At 34.3% G+C, this 24,733-nt stretch overlaps 2 protein-coding genes across 8 annotated transcripts in view; both read right to left on the bottom strand.

Moving 5' to 3' along the window:
* SCFD1 (sec1 family domain containing 1) overlaps positions 1-460 on the bottom strand; it is a 131,171-nt gene extending 130,711 nt beyond the window's left edge. The window contains exon 1 of one of the 2 annotated variants that reach the window (XR_003681874.2): positions 377-443. Coding sequence is in view for 1 of the 2 variants with exons in the window: in XM_007118118.3 (XP_007118180.3) it covers positions 377-434 (58 nt within the window). In the remaining variant the exon portion in view is untranslated. Of the gene's footprint in view, positions 1-376 lie in introns of both variants that reach the window. The other variant, XM_007118118.3, reaches the window with a different exon arrangement.
* Positions 461-5,922: 5,462 nt separating this feature from the next.
* The window catches only part of G2E3 (G2/M-phase specific E3 ubiquitin protein ligase), a 55,863-nt gene continuing 37,052 nt past the window's right edge, over positions 5,923-24,733 (bottom strand). For all 6 annotated transcript variants that reach the window (XM_007118111.2, XM_007118113.4, XM_007118112.4 and 3 more), the window contains 7 exons: positions 22,750-22,874; positions 22,514-22,643; positions 21,285-21,592; positions 19,263-19,444; positions 15,577-15,749; positions 7,070-7,260; positions 5,923-6,193 (listed from right to left, as the gene is read on the bottom strand). In XM_007118111.2, the coding sequence (XP_007118173.1) occupies positions 5,937-6,193; positions 7,070-7,260; positions 15,577-15,749; positions 19,263-19,444; positions 21,285-21,592; positions 22,514-22,643; positions 22,750-22,874 (1,366 nt within the window). In that variant the 3' untranslated portion in view covers positions 5,923-5,936. The remainder of the gene's footprint in view (positions 6,194-7,069; positions 7,261-15,576; positions 15,750-19,262; positions 19,445-21,284; positions 21,593-22,513; positions 22,644-22,749; positions 22,875-24,733) is intronic.

The following is a 24,733-nucleotide window of genomic DNA, read 5'->3' as shown; positions in this document are numbered from 1 at the left end:
CTTAACCACGCGCAGAAACAAACCCGAAGACCTCATAGGTGGCAACACAGGGCTGGAAATGCCAGGTGCCAGATCTGGTCGCCATGGCCTTTTGAGGCCCAGTAGGAAAGAGACAAGAGCAGGACCGCAGCAACCCGCTCACCCCTGAAGCCTCTTCTCCGGCACCACATCTGAGAGCCGAGTTCTCAAGCTAATGGCATCTCTTCCCTAAAGACTCAAAAGGGGAAGCGCTCCCGATGGTCTGAGAACGGGATTAAACTATTGGAGGTCCGTCTCCGAACTGCACGCAACGCGACCGAGTGAGGGCGACAAGAAGAGGAATATGTCCTCACGGCAAGCACAAAACCGCAGGGAAGAGAATGGAATAAATCGGTACCTGTTTGTCTCTCTCGAATACTGGCTGCTGCGGCCGCCGCCATCTTGGCTCCCACCATACACTGCCCAGCTGGAGAGCGCAGCCCGATCATGACGTGGCCGCCCCGACCGCCCCGGAAGCAAAGATCGGAGGGGCGGGACCATAGAAGGCCGAACCCCGCCTCCTCCAGGGTGACCCTCCCATACTCTCAGCTTTCTCCATAAAACTTAGAGACCCAACGTGGGAATAATACACGAGCACCTGGCAGTGTTTACTTTACAGCGGCGGAATAGTAGGAATCTTTACCCTGTCTAATCAAGCCACAGCTTCTCAAAGGGTAGCTGCTTTAAAGTGAGCTCTTAGGGCAGGAGCGTGTTGTAGTGCTAAGAACCTAAATACCGAACTGTTACTTTGGTCGTCTGCAGATCTCTTGTGGTGATAATAATCTAGGAGCTTAAGGATCACAGGACTAAAGTAAATGAAGCTCCTGGAACAAAACTGGCACTTAAACGCTAGCTCCCTTTTCTGTTTCCCCAGTGCAGCAGGAGGGGTCTCCGGTTTGCTCCTTTTCTGGGAAACAGACGGCTTCGGAGCATTGCTCTAATCAGGCAGATTTCTTAATCTCATCTGTTAGGGAAAATGGTCTAGCTGCATGGGGTTGTTTTGCCTACATGGACACAGAAGCCAGGAAGGCGCAAAATGGCAGTTCGTATTTTCCTCCTTTTAGTAACTGCAAAATCACAAAACATTACTTTGGCAGGGGGTGTAAGTGGATAGTGCAGGTGTCTTAATGTACACTTAAAGCCATGTGATGACAAAATGTATCCAATATTAATGATTTCTAATTTAATCCATAGATTATTTTACTGGATGTCAAAAATGGACACAACTCATTTCCCATATGATCAACAGAGTTCACTTAGGATATTGCATTAGTTATTGAATATGTTCATTCTGAAGCTTCACCAAATTCTGAAATGAAACTATAGACCCTGTGCCTCAAAAACTGGTTTGAACATTTAACTTTTCGAATTTATGAGAAATTAAGTTACCCCAACGATTACATAAAGAGCAAATTTTTTAAACAAAACACAAAAGTTTATTTTTATGAAACTTAAGACAGGTGATCTCATTCTTAATGCCATTAGGGAACACCCTAGAACTGGACCTACATTCTTTTTTTTTTCCTTATGTAAATTTTTTTCACCTTTTTTGAGGGTATAATTGATAAATTTAGCAACATATCTGAAACGTACATTGTGATGATATGATATATATGTATACATTGTGAAAGAATTCCCCCCACTTATTTACCACATCTATGATCTCACATATATATATTTTTATTTTTTGGTGAAAACTTTTGAGTTCTACTCTCTTAGCATATTTCAATTATACGTTATATATATTATATATATATATACGTTATATATTAGATCCTCAGACCATACTCATCTTATAGCTGATTTTTTACTGCTTCCTATATGTGGAATAAAAAAAAGAAAAGTGGAATCACCAATGAACTAGGTGTGTTGCAATTAAACAGAAATGACAGTTCCTGCCCTATGGGAAAGTTCTACTTAATTTTTTGTCTTCATGGAATATAAAATAAACAGGCTTTCCCACTGTCAACATCTGAGAGCCCAATCTTGTTCATTTGGTTACATCTACTTTCAAATGCAAATCTATCTAACCATTTCAGAGCTCCAGCATAGACCTCCCAAAATATATGACTAATATGACACAGAACACTAAGGCATGTTTAACATTTGTGTACAGTATATACATTTGAAATGATAAAAACTGTCCTGACCAAGGAGTGCACATAGTGTGGGCAAACAAATGTATAGGAAATATATGTCCCACAGAACAGTGGCAGTAAACAAACAGTCCCTGTAATGCTAAGACTAAGGTATTTGTAATGTGTTATTAGAATAAGGAAAAAATTAAACTATGGCTGTTAGAGTGTTAGTTAACCTAATTTTTTTAGCTGTTTAACTGACACTACCTATCCAGATTTTTGGCTAAAATAATATAATTATTCTGGCAAACTATTATTTTACATTAGGGAATAGATAGTTTTAACAGAGAATACCTCAGAACAGCTCATTCAAGAGAGGTTCCTACGTTTCAGCCAATAATTGCTTGCAGGATCTCTCAAATGGGGAAAGGATCTATTATCTACACAGTATTGTCAGAATCTTAACCTTGTTAAATCCTAACAAGTTACTTGATTTAGTTTATATAAGCACTTCACATTTAGTAGCAGAAACACATTTATTTAGAAAACTTCATTATAAGTGTCATGTTTCTTTGTTGTATCTGAAGTCTTAAAAAAAGGGAAACTAGGCTGACATAAACTATCACCTAACATAATACTTGGCATACAGTAGGTATTGGAATATGTTTGGCAATTTGAAAAGATAACAGTCAAAATGAGAACTTGAAAATAGGATTTCTTCAAAGCAATCCAAATTTTCCTAAACTATACGTAATACACATTCAAGTAATCCATCAATGTGTTTTTATGCTTTACATTGCATCACTTAAGAGCATAAACCTAGTTTAATAGCTTATTGTAAAATTAGCAACAAAGCTGTGATAAGCACTATATATAAGAATTACACATTTATAAATAGAATCTTGTTCTAATCATTTTCTTATAATGACTGAATGTAAAAGGCAAAGTCACTGAGAAAACTTACCTATTATATTACACTCTCCTTTACTGCACATTTAGCATCGAGTACAAAAGTTCCAAGAGCTTCCATATAATTAGGGGAAAAAATTATAAGAAGTTTGGAATAAAACAGAAGCCAAAGTAAATTCTCTAGTAATCAAATGAAAGCTTTTTACTTGACCCAAACAAATAATGACTCATTTATAATATGGAAATTAAATATTACAAAGTATAAAGTCATGAGCTAGTTTCTGATGAGATATTTTAAAGAATCTTTACCTTAAATACTAAAATAGTAAAATGACTAAGTACAAGAATAGTAGAGAATTGTATAAAATGCCTTCAGATGAATTTCTCACACCAAAAAATTTAAAATTGTTTAAAAAAAATGAATATAAAACTAACCTAAGACCATTAACAGTAGATGCATACAAGGCAAATTTATGCTTTTTCTTGATAATGAGAGTAACAGAAAACAAGCTTGAAATATATGGCATTTAGATGATTGAAATACTTAAGAAATACATATACACATTTATAAAGGTTTACAGCATAATTCCTTTTTAAAATCAATGTCAGTAGGAATTATGCATTGGCTATAACAATGAACTGAAAAAGAACAAACATAATACCAACCATTTGACATAGTAACAATGCAGAAAATAACCTACAGTTTTCTCTGACATATCTTGACTGTAAAGATTAATCTAAAATCATACTGATGGAACATCCTTAAAGCCAGGAAATGTTTTGCAATATGAATATTTATACTTCACTTTAAAACGTGAATATACTAAGTTATTTACATCACTTTATCCCTAAGGCCCTGTCTACACATAAAAGAATTGAAACACTGTTTTTAATTGTAGCCAACCCAAGCACACTGCCTTCCCACCAGCCCTCCCCACCCCAAAACATGTGAGCTTTAACAGCTTTAATTACTACTGTAATTAAATGAATTCAAACTACAAATAACCAGAAAATAGCTTTAATTAGGTTTTCTGGTTTGTATTGGTTTAATGGCTTTTAAAATTTTATAAAAACTAGGTAGGTTAAGAAATAAAATATCCAGTTTATCAACACATTTGGAATAAAAGCTGTATTTTTTATAAAAGCTGTATTTTTTTTTTTTTTTTTTGCGGTACGCAGGCCTCTCACTGCTGTGGCCTCTCCCGTTGCGGAGCACAGGTTCCGGACGCGCTGGCTCAGCGGCCATGGCTCACGTACGTGCCTAGCCGCTCCGCGGCATGTGGGATCTTCCCGGACCGGGGCACGAACCCGTGTCCCCTGCATCGGCAGGCGGATTCTCAACCACCGCGCCACCAGGGAAGCCCCTTTTAATTACTTTTGATAATTTAACAGAATTCAACACAAGACAAAGAAATGCCTTGTTTAATGTTTTAAAACCTTCAAGTTAAAGTTAAACTTTAATTTGCTGGGTCTGTTAGAAAATGTAACAAATTATACTAGGATTATGTTTTAGTTTTCCTTTGGTATTAATAAGCGATTTATTGCCAGTATCAAACCAATCCTGTCATTTGTCTTTAAAAATATCAATAATTTAAGGATGCTTCTTGGAGAGGATGAGAATATGATGGCTGATACCTGCTTTATGTAGCAAGAAAAATGTGCTTAAAACCAAGCATTTTACCTCTCATATGATTTATTCTGGTGAAAAACCCATTTATATTTGATAACAGATTAGGGAGATTAGACTTTTCCAGTTTCTTCTTTTGCAAGTGTACAAATATGGTGACACAACTATGGGATTAGGTATCTTCAAATTGTTATTACATAATCTCTTGTTACTTCTAGGTATTCTTTGACTTTTAGTAGCATTAATAAAATTAAAAAAGAAAGGAAACGGAAGAGTTTATAGAAGGATAATAGTTAATTCTGCATGGTTGAGATTAGAGTGGGTTTTTCATTCTATTTGTAATTCTTTCTTACACATTTCTACATTGTTTATATAACAGGTATCTTTCAAAAGCAAAGAAGATAACTATATAATGCAATGGTGCCAGCTTACCTTTCATACAACCATCTTTAATAAATAACTGTCAAATAGCCAAACCTACCAAATGACAATCCACAGAGATCATTCTATTCAAATAACCTAAAATGTGGATCAGACATAATGTGGTCTAATACCACACATGGGATACAGGAAAAACAAAACATCCTATGATTAAAGCCAAAGGCTTTAAAGAAGACACTTACTTAGGGATTTTCAACTGTATTTTAATCCACCTCAGAAGTGTTTTAAGACTATGGAATGTCCATAGATTCTAGAATATTTGTGCAATTCTGCTTTTTAATATAATACTTCCCTTTAGGCATAATCTAATTGCAGTGTGGATCTATTTTAACATAACTTAATAATCTAAAAACATTTTTAACAACTAATTTAGTGCCATCCTAGAAAAGGATACATACAACACATACCCCAAAATATATGCCTTTGATTTATATAACAAGATTTATCATTTAGCTTTCCTATTTAATGCTTTAAAATAAAATAAGTAATAATTTGAAAACTGCATAAAACTAGAAAAATCACTGTGGCATCCTATAGCTAATCCCAATTTACAAAAACAGTGAGTACAAGTTTTCTTCTTATATATAGCATGCTACTACACTTGAAGAAAGTCTGTACAGCCATTCTAAAAGTATTTATATTGAGGTTTATGAAGCATGTATATTAAGAAAATAGAAAAGTATCAACTTTGACTGGTACACCTTAACAAAAAAACTTTTTAGCTTAAGTGGCCAAAATATTCCTTTATGTTCATATCATATATTTTATTAGGCCAAGTTTGCTCAAAAGTGATGATGGACAGATTTCTGAAATAAAAAGTATCAACAGCAGCTTTTAAAGAAGCATCTCTTTGTTCAAAACAGTTAATGTCCAATGAAGTGAGAATTTTCTTCCTTTTCTAATCTTAGAGTGTTTTTAATGGCAAAGTCCATATTTTCTTGAAATTCTTTATATGTACTGGTGATAGGAAGAGCTAAGCAGTTATTACACTTGTTTCCAACAGGAAAATCCATATGAAGGCACTCAATTGATGGAGTGGGTTTAAATCCAGCAGGTGGAATGGAACTGCAACCAGTAGCAAAAGTAAGAATGTCTTCCATTGTTACTGTAGATTTACCATCTGAAAAGAATACCAAAAAAGGAAAAAAAGAAAAAAAAATCCATGTTATATATTGCTACCATCATAGACTCTTCCCCAACTAGACTAGACATGTTGAAAAGCAGAGACACCCACATTAACAGAGATGGATAAGAGGCAAACTAAATCACTAAATGTAGTAATAGGAAAATGGTATATTGAATACGTTTATTTGAATTTCAAAGTAGGACTCATACAATCATTTGGTTGACCTACTCACTGTATATTTAAATGTCTTCCTTAATATAAAATTATCATATAGTCCAAGAGGTTCAGTAGGTTTTGAAACTCCATCTTTCGGGGATATGATCCTACAAACAATTTTAAACCACTTCTAGACCATTGCTATTTGATAAACTATTTCAACAAAGGAAAAACTAAGATGGTATAAAACATCCAAACAACCTAGCTAAAAAATTTTCAACTAAAAGTTAAATTGTTTTACACCATATTAAACAGAATGAATTTACATTGCTAAGGCTCAATGATAAATATCATTACCATGCTCTGACCAATGGATAAGGAATAATTCAATCTAACTTAAAATTTTAAAAGGTGAAGTAAATGACTAGCTTTGAGGCTATCCTGTGCTGTGGCAATCACCCGTATATTTAAAGTTTTCTAGGAAGAATGCCTCTCACTTCAAATTACCTAGAGGAGAACACCTGAAAAATATAACTTTACTATGTAACCTTTCCTATCACTTTCAACTCAGTCATATAAACTTGTTTTGAAACAAGTTTTGTAAATAAGTAGTTACATTATTAAAGTCTTACTATAAAAAGCAAAACTCAAAGAAATAAATATCCCAAAACAAAATTTCTAAGACAGTTAAATAAAAATAAAACATCTACATACCCTCAACAGCCTGTAAGTAACTGTTCCAAAACCCCAAAGCCTGTACGTCAGATAATGTGTGTACTGTAAAAAGATCACTAAGAATTTTTGTGGAAAGATTCTCAGGTTTATGACAGAAGATGTTACAAAATGCTTCTGGATAAGTCTGAATTTTCTCCAAAACACCAAGAGTTTTCAAACCCTGTTTAAAACTTAAGAGAAGAAAAATAATGAGCCAACATTCATACACATGTTTGGAATGAACATTTCTAGCTAATTTACTATCACATATATGTGTGAAAAAGACAGAAAAAAAAAGATATGGGAAAAAAAAGTGAGGAAAAACAGAAAAATATGGATACACTTTATGTGATATGATATTTTCAAATCAATAACAAGCAAATGTATTAATATAAAATGAATATATTCCATGCCTACATTGTTTGGCTTTATGGAATAGTTTTAAAATTAAGCTAACAATTTTTTATTAAGAGGAAAAAAGTAGATATCTAAAATTTTACACTTCAAAGCTAGTTAGTATAAAATGAAAGACTGCAAAGAAAAAGAATCATAAACTTGAGCCACATAAAAATTTAAAACTTACGTATTGCTAAAAAGAAATTTACAAAGACAAAACAAAGTGGGAAAATACTGATACGTGATAGAACACTAATTTCTCTAATATAACAAAAATACAAATCATTTTCTAAAAGAACTCAATAGGAAATACAAAACATGAATGCATTATTAAGAAAATACAAGTAACAAATGAATTTTTTAAAATGCACATTCTCACTAATAAGCAAAGAATAAAGAAGATACCATTGTTGCCTACCAGACTGACTAACCCTAACTGTGGCTCTGGATTCCCTATCCACCTCCTCAGGTACCCTGCTACACTGACTCATCTTCCCTTCTATCTATTAGCTCTTCCTCTAGAGCACAAAAATATGCTTATCTTTCCCATTTTTGAATAAGGGAAAAAATTCACTAAATCCCATCGGCTTTCCTTTGAGACAACCTATGTGAAAGACTTACCTACATTTACTGTCTCCTTTTCTTAATTTCCTATTCACTTTCCCTCTACTCCTTTCTACATCTCAGGAATAACTGCCCTAAGTGCATGAATGATGTATGGGATCAGTCTCCTGGTTTCCCCTTATATCTCTGGCCAGACCTTCTGAGTCTCTTACAAAGCTTCTTTCTTTGCTTTGCCTTAAATGTTACTGTTTGTCCCTCATGGATCTGTAACAAGGCAAATTTCTCTTTTTTCTTACCATATCCCATGGCTTTATTTAAGCAGGTTTATGTTCATTAACTAAAAAATCTATTATTTCCAGTCCAGAATATATACCCAACAGACTGCTGGGTACCACATATTCCAAGCACCCAAACTTATTAAGTCCAAAAGAAAGCTAATTACCTTACTACCAAAATCAGAACCGTAAGTGACAACAAATGCCTCCATCATTCATCCTATTAGTGTAGCTAAATCTGAAAGTCATTCTTAACTCTTCCCTCTGCCACTCCTAATTACAAATGCTATGAATTTCCTTTTTGAAATCCCTTTTATCTGCTCATTTCTCCATATACCAGTGGAACTGTTGTACCAGGTGTGTAAGCTTCCAAGTTGATTTTCCATGTAAACCCCCGTACTGTCATTCATCCTTAGGTATGTTGGATGGAGGACCCCAAAAGATATGTCCACATCCTATTCCCTGGAACCTGTGAATGTGATCTTAGTTGGAAAAAGGGTCCAGGCAGATGTAATTAAGTTAACGATCTTGAAATCATTCTACCTAGGTTATCTGGGCTCACCCTAAGTCCAATGACAACTGTCTTTATAAAAGATACACAGAGAGGAAAAGGCCATGTGATATAGATTCAGAGATTGGAGTTATGCAACCACAAGCCACCAGAAGCTAAAAGAAGCAAAGAATGGATTCTCTTCCTAAATTCCCAGAAAGAATGAAGCCCTGCCATCACCAAGACTTTGGACTTCTAGCCTCCAAAACTATGGGAGAATAAATTTCTGTTGTTTTAAGCCACTCTGTGATAATTTTTTACAACTGCCATAGGAAACTAATAATACACACTCTGCACATGAAATAAAGTCCAAACTCCTTAACATGGCTTTTAGGGTCCTCCACAATACAATTGCTGCCTTTCTTGCTTGCTTTTAACTTTCACCTACATTTGAAGCAAATTTCAGCCAAACTTAAGTTCATCTTTGTAATTTTACTTTTAATTAAAATATTTCAAGCATATATAAAATTCCAGGAAATAACAGAAAACCACGACTGTAACTTGATTTTGAAAGACATTATTAACATTTTGTTTGCTCAGATTATTTTAAAGAAAATATTCTATTCACTCAACTAAATCTGCCCATTCATCAGTTTCCCTTCTCTCCTTTTACAAAGAAAACTATCTGAAACTGCTATTTACCTATTCTGAAATTTTTACTATAGCCTGCATTTCATTTTAGTTTCACTATATATGTATCCTTAAAAAATAACTAGTATTGGTTTGCTTGTTTTGAAACTTTCCAATAATGGTACCATACTGTATACTTATTTTTCTGCAATTTGCTTTTTTGAGAGTAATTTTTTCTAATTGTTATATAGTAATAGTTATTACTACATTTAGGAAACTAGTTCTGTCACTTTATTTTGGGCAACTGTACTGAATTACAAAAAAATTTTTTATCCCTTCCTGCCGATTTTTGTATTTTTTTAAAAAAATTCCAATTTACCTTTTATTTAAAAAGTTATACTAATTCTTATATTTTTTAAATGGTTACCTCAAAATTTTAATCAGCATATTTGAAATCTAAAGTGAATCAGGTATTTACCCTCTTCCTGAACAATACAAAGACCTTAGAACACTTGCAACTCTGGTAGCTGTCTCTTCCTGTGCTACTTAAACATTTTGTTCCACCTTGTATCATAAATCCCCAAAGTAAACATTAATTTTTTGTACAGTGTTCACTCTAAAATTAACAAATTTCTTTCGTTATCATTCCTTCTCACTTGCACACCTCCCTGTTAGTGTCCTTTACCTATTGTAACCTTGCTACACTCTTTACAGAAGCAGTTCTAAGATTATTTTAGTTGGACAGTCATGTAGACTACCAATGATAATTTTAATTCTTCCAATCCTTAATAACATTCACTTATTCATTTAGTCTTGTTGCTCTACTAGGACCTCCAGCATATTGTAGAAATGAAGGGGGTAATTATGTGTATCCCAGGCTTGTCATGGCCTTAAGAGGAATGTTTATCACACTTCATTATGGATAATGTTTGCTGAATCTTTACTAGATAATCTTTATAAGGATATTTCAAATTGTTAGTTTAAAATTAAGTATAAATGTTTAAATGTAGCAATTGCTTTTTTCGCATGTGTAACTGTATGAAGATTGTTTGATTTTTCTCTTTTAATCTATTAGTGGAGTGCACTAAAGCAAGATGTTTTTTTTTTTGATGTTCTACCTGCCTTGCTTCCTTTTATAAACAGTCCTCAGAATTGTTAGTAAATTTTGAGGCCATGTTGCTAGGTACAAATATATTCAAGACTGCTGAATCCTAAAGAATTTGTTCTTTTTAACACTATTAGGGTAATTTAAGGACAAGGCTTTTTAAAAAGATTATTAGAATTTCTTTCTCTCTTTTTTTGCTTTAAAGTCATTTATTTGTAATGCAATTTAAGATCTTGTTTTTTTAATATGAATCTAAGCTATTTACATGTAATATAATTACCTATATGTTTTCTATCTTATGTTTTCTTTGAACATGTGTTTTTCCTTGCTTGTTTTCATCCCTCTTTTTCTGTTCACTATATGATTAAATATGTTTTCTTTATTTCTACCCCCACCCCCATCAAACTGGTTTGGAAGTTACACTCTGTTCCTGTTATTTTAGAGTTTTCCCTTAAAATATATATACTTGGCTTAACAATCTAAAGGTAATTAATGCATCCCCACTACTACCTCAAGAATACAAGTTCCTTAAAACAATAAATACAGTGTCCATTCTCTTCTTAGAGATGAACCTTTAGCTAGTATTTTAATTATTTTAACCATTTCTTACCAAAATTTAGTTGTCTTTTAAATGGCCAATGCTTGTTTTTATTTATTCAGGTTTTTTCATTTCTTTGCTTACTCCGGGTGCTTGTATCTTACTTTTACCTTCTGGGTTCAATTTCTTTCTTCCTTAAGTAAGTATTTTATTAATCTCTCCAGGAAAGAAGTAAACCTGTCTCAAAATGTCTTTATTTCCTCCTCTCTCTTGAATGATAACATAACTAGCTCTGTGAAGTTACTATCTTGGCTGTCTGTTTTCAACGTTGATGTCACTAAAAAAAAGACGTCCAGTATAATTGATGCTCATTTTTACAATAATGTCTTTTTGCTCAGAACACAATTTCATCACAAAGTACACTACACTTCAGCATGTTAAGCCCTGTGAACCTGAAGAACTTCTCAAGCAGCATTTTCTATAATATTGCCCAGCCTCCGTCTCTTTTGTCAAATATATGTGTGGGTGCTCTTATTCTAACTTTCATGACATTTCTTGTTTCAGTCCTTTTCTCTCTTTTCTCTTTTTCTCTTCAATGGCCTAGCATTGAACAACCACCAAGTTTCATTTCCATGATCATTTTTGTTTCTGTTTCGTTTTCCTTGTTTACCTGTTGGTTGCTTGAATATTTTTTTGGATTCCATTTTTATCTATAGTGTTTTGAGGCAGATTTTTTAAAAAAATGTAATAATTTACTGCTGCCAACATTTTATCAGTTCAAGTATAGAAACATTACTTCCCTTCATGTTCCTTTGCCTTTTGCTGTTTATAATTTCCTAAGTATTTCTTTTATATACATTGTGAACCACATTAGAGAATGTTATAATTTTTGCCTCAGCCATCAAACATAATTTAGTAGACACAAGAGGAGACGTGCTTTTATTCTTTTCATTATTCTTTCTTCCTTCCTGATGTTCCAAGATTCCACCTTTAATAATTTGCTTTATATTTCAAAAAATTCCCATAGGCATTCTTTTAGGGTAGATCTGCTGGTGACAAATCGTTTAGTTTTCCTTCAAATAAGAATGTCTAGACTTCTCTCTGCTGTGTCCTTGCTGAGATCCCCAGCTGGTCTGCTTTCATCTTGCTACCTTTCAAAAGTCTTCTTAAGTTTGTTTTATAAACACTGTTCAGGGTTTTTAACTGTACTTATCAGGAAGAATAAAGAGAAGAGTGTCTACTCCACGTTATCCACAACTGGAAGTCTATGATCATTTTTCAACTTAGAAGCACTATTTGATTCATTTCACATTTTATGCTTGGGTTTTTTTTTTTCCTTTTAAAACACTGTAATGACTTTTTATGTCTCAGTTTGTCCTGTTATTTAAATCCTTGATGTGCTATTCCCAATACTTGCTGTGTAAGATGGTTGTGTTTTGTCTTTTATTGGAACCTCCTCTTCTTTAGCAATGTAATTTTAGCATTCCCAGCAGGCTCAGGCTGTGGAAATTTCCCTAAACACTGTTACGTATTTGCTTTTACCTGGCACTCTATAAGTACTACGAATCCTAAGACCAATTACTTTGTTAATGTCTTTGGTTCAGATTGGGGTCCATTCAGAATGCCAAACCCAAGTTTGGGGCAAACTGAGGGTTCTGATTTCATATGACATTTAGGGTACAATGGCTTTTTTTTTTAAATAGATCTTTATTGGAGTATAATTACTTCACAATACTGTGTTAGTTTCTGTTGCAAAACAAAGCAAATCAGCCATACACATACAAATGTCCCCATATCCCCTCCCTCTTGAGCCTCCCTCCCATCCCCCCATCCCACCCCTCTAGGTCATCGCAAAGCACTGAGCCAATCTTCCTGTACTATGCTGCAGCTTCCCACCAGCCAACTATTGTACATTCGGTAGTGTATGTATGTTGATGCTACTCTCACTTCCCCCCAACTTCGCCCTCCTACCCCCATGATGAACCTAGTTGCAGAGCAGGAATAAAGAGGTACTATGGCTTTTGATTTCCTTGTTATTTCTGACATCTACAGGACTCTTGAGCGCAGATATATTTAAAATATTATTTTTTGCTATATGATTTATCTTTCACATAAAAGGAGGGATCAGTCTTCAGCTTCTTTTCTCTTGCCCTCTTCATCTTGATCTGCCTAACTCCTATTTATAAATCAGGGTTTAATTTAAACACCACTTATACAGATAGGGAAGCCTTTCCTGACAACTAGACTACTCATACCTATAAACACACACACACACAAAATAAACAAACAGCAATGAATTATCTAACTTAGCAATGAGAAAAAATCCATCTGTAGACATATGAATTCCTTGGGAAAAAAATATTTTGTACATCTATGTCATTAAGAGATACATTTCAAATAAGTTTTAAAATAACTATCAAAATTTATAGTATATTTGGATTATTCTGTGTATTAATCATAATTATGAATGGTAATTCTAACTGTAAGAAAATTTTGCTATGTAAGAGTCTTATAGTCAGAAGACACTTGGATACATTTTAAACAGTTATGTAACAGTGTTATTTTAATTACAGTATTAAAAATACATTGGAGGGCTTCCCTAGTGGCTCAGTGGTTAAGAGTCCACCTGCCAATACAGGGGACATGGGTTCGAGCCCTGGTCTGGGGAGATCCCACATTGCTGTGGAGTAGCTGGGCCTGTGTGCTACAACTGCTGAGCCCGTGCACCGCAACTGCTGAGGCCTGTGCGCCTAGAGCCCATGCTCTACAACAAGAGAAGCCACCGCAATGACAGGCCCGCACACTGCAACGAAGAGTAGCCCCCAGTTGCCACAGCTAGAGAAAGCCCGTGCACAGCAATGAGGACCCAATGCAGCCAAAAATAAATAAATAAATAAATACATTTATTTTAAATATATATATATATTGGAAATTATATCCTTTACAACTGTTTAAGCTTATGATGTCATATTAAATTTTAATTTGGAAGAGTGCTAAAGTTCTGTAGAGCTCTAAAAAAAGAATGAGGACTATATACTGTCAAGTAAAAAATGAGGAGGAAAAAGGGTGGACGGTATGTTACTATTTATCTAATAAAAGAAATGAATATACACACACACGCTATCATTTAAAAAAAATAATGGAAGGATAAACAGTAAAAGCCACTAAACTAATTACTTCATAGGGGATGGAAGATAGATGTGATAAGGATGAAAGTTATACTTATCTTAATATAATTTGGATGACAGAGCTGAGTTCTTTCAATGTACTTTCATTATAGATTTGACTTTGGAATCATGCAAACATTTTATATAATTTTAAAATAAAATCAAACTTTAATAAAAGTCAGTGAAAAAAAAAAAGAAAATAAAATGTATACCCAGTTAGTAATATAACAACAAAGAAAATAACTATGCCAAATGACTTTAAAACACAGTAATTTGACTGCATAGCCCTAGAACAAAAAGAAATAGAAAAACAAGTTTAACCTATTTTCAATAATGTTATGTTACTGATGATAATGTTGGCATTATTATTCTGTGACTATTATTTACGAAATGTGGAATAAATCAAGGAATTACTTCATACTCTAATTCACCAATGTCTTTGAGAACTGGGATTATGAACATGGGACAAAGAAAAAGTCAAAAATCTTGTAGTAGTGAATCTGAAGTATCAGTAGAAACCTATGATGTATTTTATCTTAAAAAAATTTTTAAAAACCCAACAAAAAACCCCTATATTTCTTCTTTTAGTCCACTGAAAAGGCCTAGAAACTATGACCAACGTGGCAAAAACAAGCATCCCTAGCATCCAGATTGTGGATTTGAAATACCATTTCCCATTCAAAGAAACAAAGCTCATTAGGCCAGAATGTACAAAAGGAGCATGAAACACCTTGTCATACCATATAGCAAGAAGGCTATCAAAGACCATTAAGGGTCAACATCAAAAGAACTCAAAAGAAACAATATAAAGAGGTTTATACTGGTTAAAGATGAGACAATCTGAACTTCAGTAAGGATAGCAACTATAACAGTTTTGAATACATTAAATACACAGATTAATGATACTGAAATTTTAAAATTTGCTCGAAAATAAAACTGGCGTCAATAACAAGGGAAGGCTAGCTAAACGAGACTGGCCACCGGTTGGTTGATAACTGTTAGATCTGGGTGGTGATTACATGGTGTATCACTCTGCCTACTTTCATATATATTTTAGATTTCCCACTATTAAAAGAATAGCAGCGTGTGAGTACATAAAAATAATTTTTATTTAGAAAAATTAATTATAAATTGAGATAACGACTACTTTTCCTACCTAAGCAGTATACATTTAAGCAATACTGTGTAAAATGGTAAGAACAGTATTCATCCTTAAGAGGTTAGTTTTAAAGCATTAGTTTAAAATAGCATTTACATTTTGTCAAATATATCTCACATTGTAAGACAATTAACCACTTTAAACATGTAATTTGAGAGAATCCTTAACATATGAACAACTTACCTTTCAAAAGGTGCTTGGACTCTCTTAATTACATGATAAACAAGTATGTCTTTTGCCAACATATATTTATCACTTAATGATGTTATAAGTCTTAGGCAACCAATAAGCTCTAGGTAGTTATAATATTCATTTATTAAAGAGTTTAAGTCAGCCACAGTTGCTGCAGTATTTATCTGTAATGAAGAAGAAAATACACCCAGTTTACTCATTTACTTGTGAAAGATATTTACGTTTCAAATGACACATTACTTTATACTCAATTCTTGAGTACACCTGGGTGAAGTGAAAGTATACCAAGAATTATTTTCCTAGAATAAATGTCTGATAATCCAGTTTAATAAATACTGTATATTTCTGCCAAAACCTAGGTTTCAAGAAATCTAGACTATAATGCCACTTTAATATAGGAAATTACTTCCATAAAAGGCGGTAACTGACATAGAACAGTTACATAGCACTAGAGAGGCAAGAAAGAGGACCTGCAGAGATTTCATGAAAGAATAGCTGAGATTTTAAAAAATGGATACTCTCAAGAGTATTTGAGGGAGATATACTTAACCATTTATGTGCCAGACACTTTCACATAGGTTAGCTCTTGAACAAAGTTACAGGGGGAGAAAGATAAAATTAGGAGGCAAAGTCCATTTGAATAGAAAATCTCCTTGGTATTTCTTTCTTCCAAAAAACTCTTCTTCCAGGTATTTACATGATTCCCTCATTTATTTCAGATCTCTCCTGTGATCTCAGAAGTTTTTCCTGACTACCCTGTTCAAACTACCTTCACACTCTAATAGTTGGGTATATGTTCTCATCCTCCCACACCCATCACCCTAAGTTTTAGCTGGGCATATAGCCAAACTTTCCTTAAAGCTTAAAGTGTGGTCTTATGTGACTAAGAGCTGTCGAATGGGACATGAGTGAAAATGTGTCAAATTTCCCTGCACTCTACTTCCACTTTCTCCCTCTACAGCAAGCTTCAGCTATGAAGACAATATCCTAAATGATTACACAACAAGAGGAAGGAATCCAATTCTATGGGTGACTTGGTGTATCACAATTGTACCTCTAAAACAGGAGCCATTTCTGTAAAGGCCAGATAGCATTTTATGCTTTGTGGGCCATATGGTGCTTGTCACAACTACTAAACTCCACCACTGTAGTGTAAAAGCAGTCACAGACACATAACAAATGGGTGTGTTTGTGTTCCAATAAAACTTTAAAAAGGCAGCAGGCAAGACTTGGCCTACAGCTATAGTTTGCCAATCCCTACTCTAAAATCTAGATTTTAGAAAAAAATAAATATCTGCCTTTTTTGAGCCATTGTCTTTTGGGTCTCTTTGTTACAGAAGCTTAGCCTATGCTTTAACTTACTATACCCCAAGCATTATCTTGGAAAAGATATCCTTCCTCTTATTCTGTTCTATTTTTATAATATATTTTACTACATGACAGTATATTACATATTTATTTATCTTGTCGTTCCTCTAATATGTAAATATTAAGAAGGCAGGGGCTTTGTTTGGTTCACTACTTTATCTTCAGTGATAAAACAGTACGGGATACAGGGACTTCCCTGGTGGCACAGTAGTTAAGATTCCACGTTCCCAGTGCAGGGGGCCCGGGTTCGATCCCTAGTCAGGGAACTAGATCCCACATGCGTGTCGCAATTAAGAGTTCGCATGCCACAACTAAGGAGCCCACCGGCTGCAACTAAGGAGCCCGCCTGCCACAACTAAGACCTGGAAGAACCAAATAAATAATAAAAACAAACAAAAAACCGTATGGGGCACATAGCACCTTGTAGATATATCTGTTGACTAAGTCAGTGAAGGAACACTGGCTAGGAGTACAAAAACTGGAGTTAGTAAAGCCATGAGGAGAGCTCCAAGTGCCCTAATGAAGAACTCGAACTCCATTCAATAGGCAATGAGAATCCAGTTGGATTCCTGAGGAAGAAAGAAATGTGGTCAAACCTGTACTTGTGAAAGAATCATACTGCAGAAGATGATTAGAATAATATCTTAATTGTTTAAACTTAGATATAACCTGAGTTTGGTATAGTAAGCATACTAGAAATAAGAAGGAAAGGCCACTGTTAGAGACAGATGACTTGACACAAACTGATAAATGGAGTGTGGAAGAATGAAAACAACCCCATCTCCAGAATAACTTGGAAATAAGAAATCTCTTGAAGAGAAAAGGAAAATCAGGCAAAAAACCAAATTCTGGGAAAAAAATTAGTTCTGTCCTAAACATGCTGTGCTCAATTTGGTAGGAAGACCCAGATCTTATCTGGATATAAACATCTAGGGGCTCAAAAATACAGGTCTGGAAATCATCAGAAAGGTTATAGATGAGGAGACTCTTTCCAAATAGTATAGAAAGAGGACTGTTAAGACAACACTGAAAATTACCTAAGTTTTAGGGGTAGGAAGAAGAAGCATTAAAAAAGACAGTAGTAGTCAAAAGTAGGAGGGAGTAGATATTAAAGAAAACAATAGAGATGAATTCAAATACAGTGGTGATTGCAGAATTTAGAGGAGATGAGGAATTAGGAAAGAAAGGCCTTTGCATGTGGAGATTTAGATCCCTGCATATCAGCAATGAACTAGCTAACTCAGAAGAGTAGTGGTGGGAACAGACGTCTGACTGTAAGTTAAATGAGTAGGAAAGAAGAGGTGGAGACAACGAAGTTAAAGTACATTTTTTCTGGTAAAGAGGAGAAAAGAAAAAATAAATTGAAGGGTTAAAGGGTCAGTTTAAAATAGCATTTTAGAATGAGGAGTCTTGGGCAAAATACATAGAATTATTAAAATAACACATCTCCAGATTTCTTACTTTCTGGTTTAGAAACTTGAGGCTTAACAAGATTAACCCAACATGCCCAAGGTCACATAGCTTATATCAGTTATTTCAAACTAAAATCTGACTTCTGAGCATTTGTTTTTAACCATTAAACTATACTGCCTATTAACTGAGACAATGGATAGAGTAGGCTTAAGTATGGGACAAGTTAAGGGAAGAAAAGTTGAATTGGATTTCATTGTCTCAACTGTTTCACTATTTTCTAAGTCAGTAACACATGGGCAATGTTACTTATAGGGTATTATGATAAGTAAACTGAGTTTGTACAGATAACATGTGTAGTACAGGGCTTAATAAATGGTAAGGAACTATTTTGAGGGGAGGAACACTGAGTCTCCCCAACTGTTTCCACAGAGAAGAAATTCAGCCTGGTCTTTCTCTCCACCCATCACTCATATCTCCCTGTAGGAGGAAGGATAAATTTTCTGCTGGTAACCATCCTTTCTTCAGCTCCACCTGACGACAGGAAAGTGCACTTTCATCTGCTCTTGAGCATGCAACAAGGAACCTGCCTTATGTTGTCTCTGGCAGGGCAGATAAATCCATCTAGTTAGTTCTGAGGAGTGTTAGCAAGCCATTCTGACCACAGACCTAAGTCACATTATCCAACTGGTTTTATCAACATTAAACATGGCACTTTGATCTCTAGCTGCCTGCCCTTTACATCTGTCTCTTAAATGGCTGTTAACTTTGTTGGTAAACAAAAATAGTGACACCCTTAAACTACTCCACAAAGAGTATTATTCTATTGCAGATCCATCATTTATATTCAAATACACCTAGAACATAGTCTACGTCTGAACAAACAGTACATTTCTTACCCTGATTATAATCTGTGCCACATCAAAGTCTGAGACATCGTCTAAAATTGGTTGCGTACTTTCTGGTCCATAAACAAGGCAGTTAAATAAGGTTTTAGAAAAGAAACCAGGTGAAGGACCACCATGAACCAAAGAAATGGCAAGCATTTTGCCAGCTTCATAGTAAAGATTCTCTTTCAGAGCTGTAAATACAGATAAAATATATCAAATAAACTTCTTTTATTATTATATAACCATCATATGTAATTAATACATATATAATAAATTAAAAATTAAAAAATCCAAGGTTTAGACAAATGTAAAGTAACCTAATTCATAGAAGGTATAATAATGTATAAAATATAAATTTCAACTAAAATATACAATTTTACAAATGTTTTTTCTGAATTCAAAGTAACAATCTATTGTAGAAAAATATGTAAATACAGAAAATCTTTTTATAAAATCACCTATAATCCTACCACCATAATAACCAGTATACACACTTTGGTGTATTTATAATATGTCTCATATGCATATAAATATATACATAAATAGTTTGACTTCTGTCTTTTTCCACTTACTGTATTGTAAATTTTTAAAATACTACTTGAAATTATTCAAATATACAGTTAATGAATGCATTCAAACTAATTTACAGATGTGCTGCAATGTAAACCACCCCCTTATTACTGGTTAGCCCAGTTTCAACTACATGAGACACAATGTTACAGTCAACATCTATTTACACATTCTTGTTTATATATCTTTGATTATTAGGATAGATTCCTACATACATTATTAGTGGTTCAAAGGATATGAACAATTTTAAGGTTGTTGATATACAAAATGGTACAAATTAACTCTCAACACTATATGCTATCTGACCATATCATCACAATATTTTTCAATGTGTCATTTAAAATGTTTTAGCTACTTTGATAAGTCAAAAAGATATCATGTAAATTTTCCTTTATTTTTTTCTAAAAATTAAAAGTAATTTATTAACAAGTAACATTAACAATACCTGAAATAATAATAAAATCTCCTCAACAATAACCTTATATACTACATATTAGTAGTCACATCTTACAGATGAAGAAAATGAGATCCAGAGGGACTATGCAATTAATCTATGGAAATAAAGCTACTGAAGTAGATGTGTACAAATTGAACTCAGATTTTGTGACTTAAATTCCATGTACTCTCTCCACTGTACCAAAACTGCCATGAGTTAACATACTGATTACTTGGAGTGTTTTTGTTTTTTTTTAAAGGGAGTGTAGAATTAAACTGTGTGTACTATACATAGTACTAATGATCCTTGGTAGTTTCTCAATGATTTCAATGATACTTCAGGCAATGGTGAGGAAGTTCTAAAGAAAACATAGAAGGAAGTCAAATGGGATGATATGTCTTCTCACTCTCTCTCAAATTCCTATTACAGCAAAAGTGGTTATAAAAGTTCCTAAAAAAAAGAATGCTAGAATTAACCAGTGTTTTGAGATGCCTGTTTTAATCACATCAATTCCTTACCAGAAGTAAAGACAGAAAAGTATCATATACATAATTCTGTTAAATAAAAAAAAAAAAAACTCTTGAAAGCAAAAGTATGCTAAAAATCTGTTATATGTGAACCAAAAAATTATGTTACAAAAATCCTAGGTTGTGAAGAAACATGCCAACTGCAAATTTCAAGTATATGAACAAGAAGAGCTCAAAAACTCATTCATCCCATTTGGCCACTCTATTCAAATGAATTAAAATTAAAATGAAGTACATTTTTAAGAAGTTATACTTAATTATGGAATCACTTTAAGGAGGATATTGCTACAAAGAAATTAAGAATATTCTAAAATAAAAATGTTTCACTACAAAATTTATTTTAAAAAACATCACTTCCACCTTTTCTGTGATTCTATCATTATTTTAGTAACAAAGTGATTATACATTTTGACAGGTACTAAGTATCAATTCTAACCTGCTATCTCTTTCTTAACACATGGTATATTCAGTATGTACAATAATAAAGAAAACAGTTACCTTGAGAATTGAGAGACAAGTTCTTTGACAAGGACCCTTCAAACAATGGTGAGTTCTCAAGTTGCTGCATTAAGAGACTTAGGAATTCTTGCTTTGATCCAGGCTGCTCTTTTCCAAAATGATCATTTTCATTAACATATGCTATTTCAATTGTATATGAAGGATTAAAGTTTTGATTTCTGAATCCATCTAAGGCACTACTCCAGATATTGGCTTTGTTGATAAATAATCTTTTAGTTTTTTTTTTAATTTGGAATCCTAGCTCTATTATTAGAGTCGAAATATCTCTTCTAAATTTGCTGCCTTGCCTATAAAACATGAATTTAAACATAGAGGTAAGTACTCTAAAGTACTTTATGTGTCACAGCAGTTACACAGCCAAATAAAAAAAGAATAGAAAGAAGTTCTTCCCCAACTCCCACCCAAAAGCAAACAATGGCCGCCAGTGGAACCAAAAAGTTATTTGATAACCTTAGGTCTAAATTCTTGATCCCCTCTACCCAATCTTCTACCAAATTAAAATCACCTAATGTTATACAATTCACTGGATTTAGGTATAAGAGCTCAAACTCTTACCTCCCTGGACATACTTGCTTAACTGCATCTTTTTTTTTTCTAAAATCTTTATCAGAGTATAATTACTTTACAATGGTATGTTAGTTTCTGCTTTTAACTGCAACTTATTTCATGTTCACTAGATCCTTTAAAGATAGAGCAAATGTAATCTCTGCTCACTGTATGAGAGAACTATATTTTAAAGAGATTACATATTTTAAGCAGAATGCACATGCCTTTAAATAGTACTTTTCAGTTTACACTATTAATTCTCAAAGTGTGGCCCCAGACCAGCAACAGCAGCAGCTGCTGCGCCTGGAAACTTGTTAGAAATGCAGCTTCTTAAGCCCTGAGCAGATAAACAGAATCAGAACCTCTGAGCATGAGGCCAGGCAACCAGTGTCCTAACAAGACCTCCAGACAATTATCTGGACTAACTCAATTGTTCCCTGCCTCAGTTTCTCCATCTGTAATTGGAATTAATGTACTCAAAATAATCCTGTTGGGGCAATGTCCAAGGATCATCTTTCTACATCAAATTAGGGACTGCAGTTTGAAAAATACCCTTCCAAACTACTCTGAGAACAGCTAATACTCTAAATGTATATAGCTACTTCCCGTTATAATTTTCTCAAAACAGAGTTTTATATTTTTCTCCAATTCAAAATACACACCTCAGCAGATCTTTACGCTGGGCTCCAGGAGACTGTCTGGGTAATTTAGGTGAGGATTCCTCCAACAAACAATCAGTTATTCCCACATTAGTGTTGGGTAATGTGTGTTTTTTGGCTTTTTGGAAATCACCTACAGATTTAAAACCCAATGTTAGTATAATAGGAATATAGGTAAAAACTTTTTAATAATATGCATTTAAATAAAAACATCTTTATTCAAAATTACAAAATATTACCTGAATTGTAAAGAATGCCTCTACATTCCAAACATTCCCAATTTTGTTCCCATGATTGTAGTGAGGAACAGGCTAAATGTGTTCCGCGAGAACCACAACACTGACAGCGCTTTATTTCCCATTTGCTGAGGACATAAAGAGAAGCAGATTATTTCCATGTGGTATTAACTTAGTCTAATTCCGACCATCAGCACCACTGCACACCTCACTGTCCACCTCACACACACAACCAACCCTTTTACCCAAGGGAGGAAAATAAATTATCTGCTTTGATACTGCATTATTTTTTCCTAAAGTAGTTTTTTTCCCCCATTTCATTTATTATGTTTGTAACTTCCTTCTTTAAATATTCTCTATCTTAAAATACTAAACTAAATATCAGCATGTACATGCACATATACCCAAAGTATGTCTGATATGGAAGAAGCATTCAGTAAATACATTATCTTACCTAAAATACTATCTTTCCCATTCAAGGTGAGGAATTATTTCCTATAATAAGCTTGCTCAGACACCCCAAGTACTGTGCAGTTCAACAGGATCCAGACTTACTACCTGACCCGCATTCATATTCTCTCTCATCTTTTCCCCTCAATCCCCCACTCCCAATGTTTCCCCACTGTGTTGTGTGACATGTGCCAGTCAGCATTCACATTCTCTGTATGGGTGTGGGTTACAGCGTGCAGCCTCCTCCTTGTTTGGTTATGAATACATCCGTCTGTACAGAAATGGATATACTCCCTGATTATGTGGATATGTGGGTGATAAGAGACTTAGCTGCGTAACTTCACCTCTGGTAGGTGTGGGCGAATCTCCCTCTGTGTGGATATGGGTGTGTAGGGGTATGTCCTCTCTGTGTCTCCCTCTCTTCCCCAGATAGTTCTGCCAACTGATGATGAAGAGAAAGAAAGATGACAGCTAACGAGTGCTTATACACCAGGCCCAGTTCTCACTCTTTACACGTAAAGTTTCAGAAGGTTGGAAAAATTTCAGAAGGTTGGAAAAACCAGTTACCTCCATTTTGAAGAAGAGAAAACCAAAGCATAGAGGGGTAAATTGCTTGCCCAAACAAGTTCACACTGCTAGTAAGTCTCAGAGTGAGGCTTCCAATCCAGTTTACCTGGCTTCAGACCCATGCTCCTAACCACTCCACCATGCTGCCTTTCAGCAAAATTACCTTCCTATCACTAGGATGAGAGGGAGTGAGACTGCAAAGAAAGCATTCAGATAGCAGGACTCTGTGTCCTAGGAGAAAAGGCAAAGTAGCTGCCAGAAAGAAAAGGGAGTTTGGTAGCAAATGGTTAGGTGACCAGAGGTATACAAGAAATATGTATATTAGTTAATCAAAATAGCCTAAAATGAATTTAGAAAATATCATTATTAATAAATATATTGCTTCTTAGAACTCTAAAGTGCTTTACTGTCTACAAAGCACATTTATATACATTAATCTCATCTCTATCTCAGCACAACCCTTGAGCAGGGTATTATTAGTGTTTACAGATGAATAATCAGGGTCACCAGATCAAATAACTTAGGCAAGAACACACATTACTTGACATCTTCAATGAGACCGCCACCCTTAATGAATCTTTAGTCTAACGGCAAAGACAAATTTAAATAATGTCAACTCTATTGTAACAAGCACAATGAAGGGAAAATCCAGCCCAGAACAGGGAATCAGGAATAGTAAGACCTTCTTAGAGGAAACTTTCCAAAGCTTGCAAGACTTCAGCTGAGTTTTCCAAAATAAGTAGTAGCTCACCTAGCCAAATCACTTTCCATAAGAGATAAGGCTCCCAATATTCTGCTCTGCACTTTAAGTTTCAGTTTGTCATATTAATTAAGACTATATAACAGGGATAAAAATTTATCAAAATTTCCTATAAAAATTTCAACAAAATTAGATTTGTTACTTTTTATCCTGCATCTTAAAAAATAAAGATACTCTTGATTTCTAATACCCCACACAGTATAGTGTACA

The sequence above is a fragment of the Physeter macrocephalus genome, chromosome 11 (genome assembly GCF_002837175.3).
Source record: "Physeter macrocephalus isolate SW-GA chromosome 11, ASM283717v5, whole genome shotgun sequence".
Taxonomy (NCBI): Eukaryota; Metazoa; Chordata; class Mammalia; order Artiodactyla; family Physeteridae; genus Physeter; species Physeter macrocephalus.
Note: the sequence above shows the minus strand (reverse complement) of the source record. Positions and strands in the feature narration are given on the sequence as shown.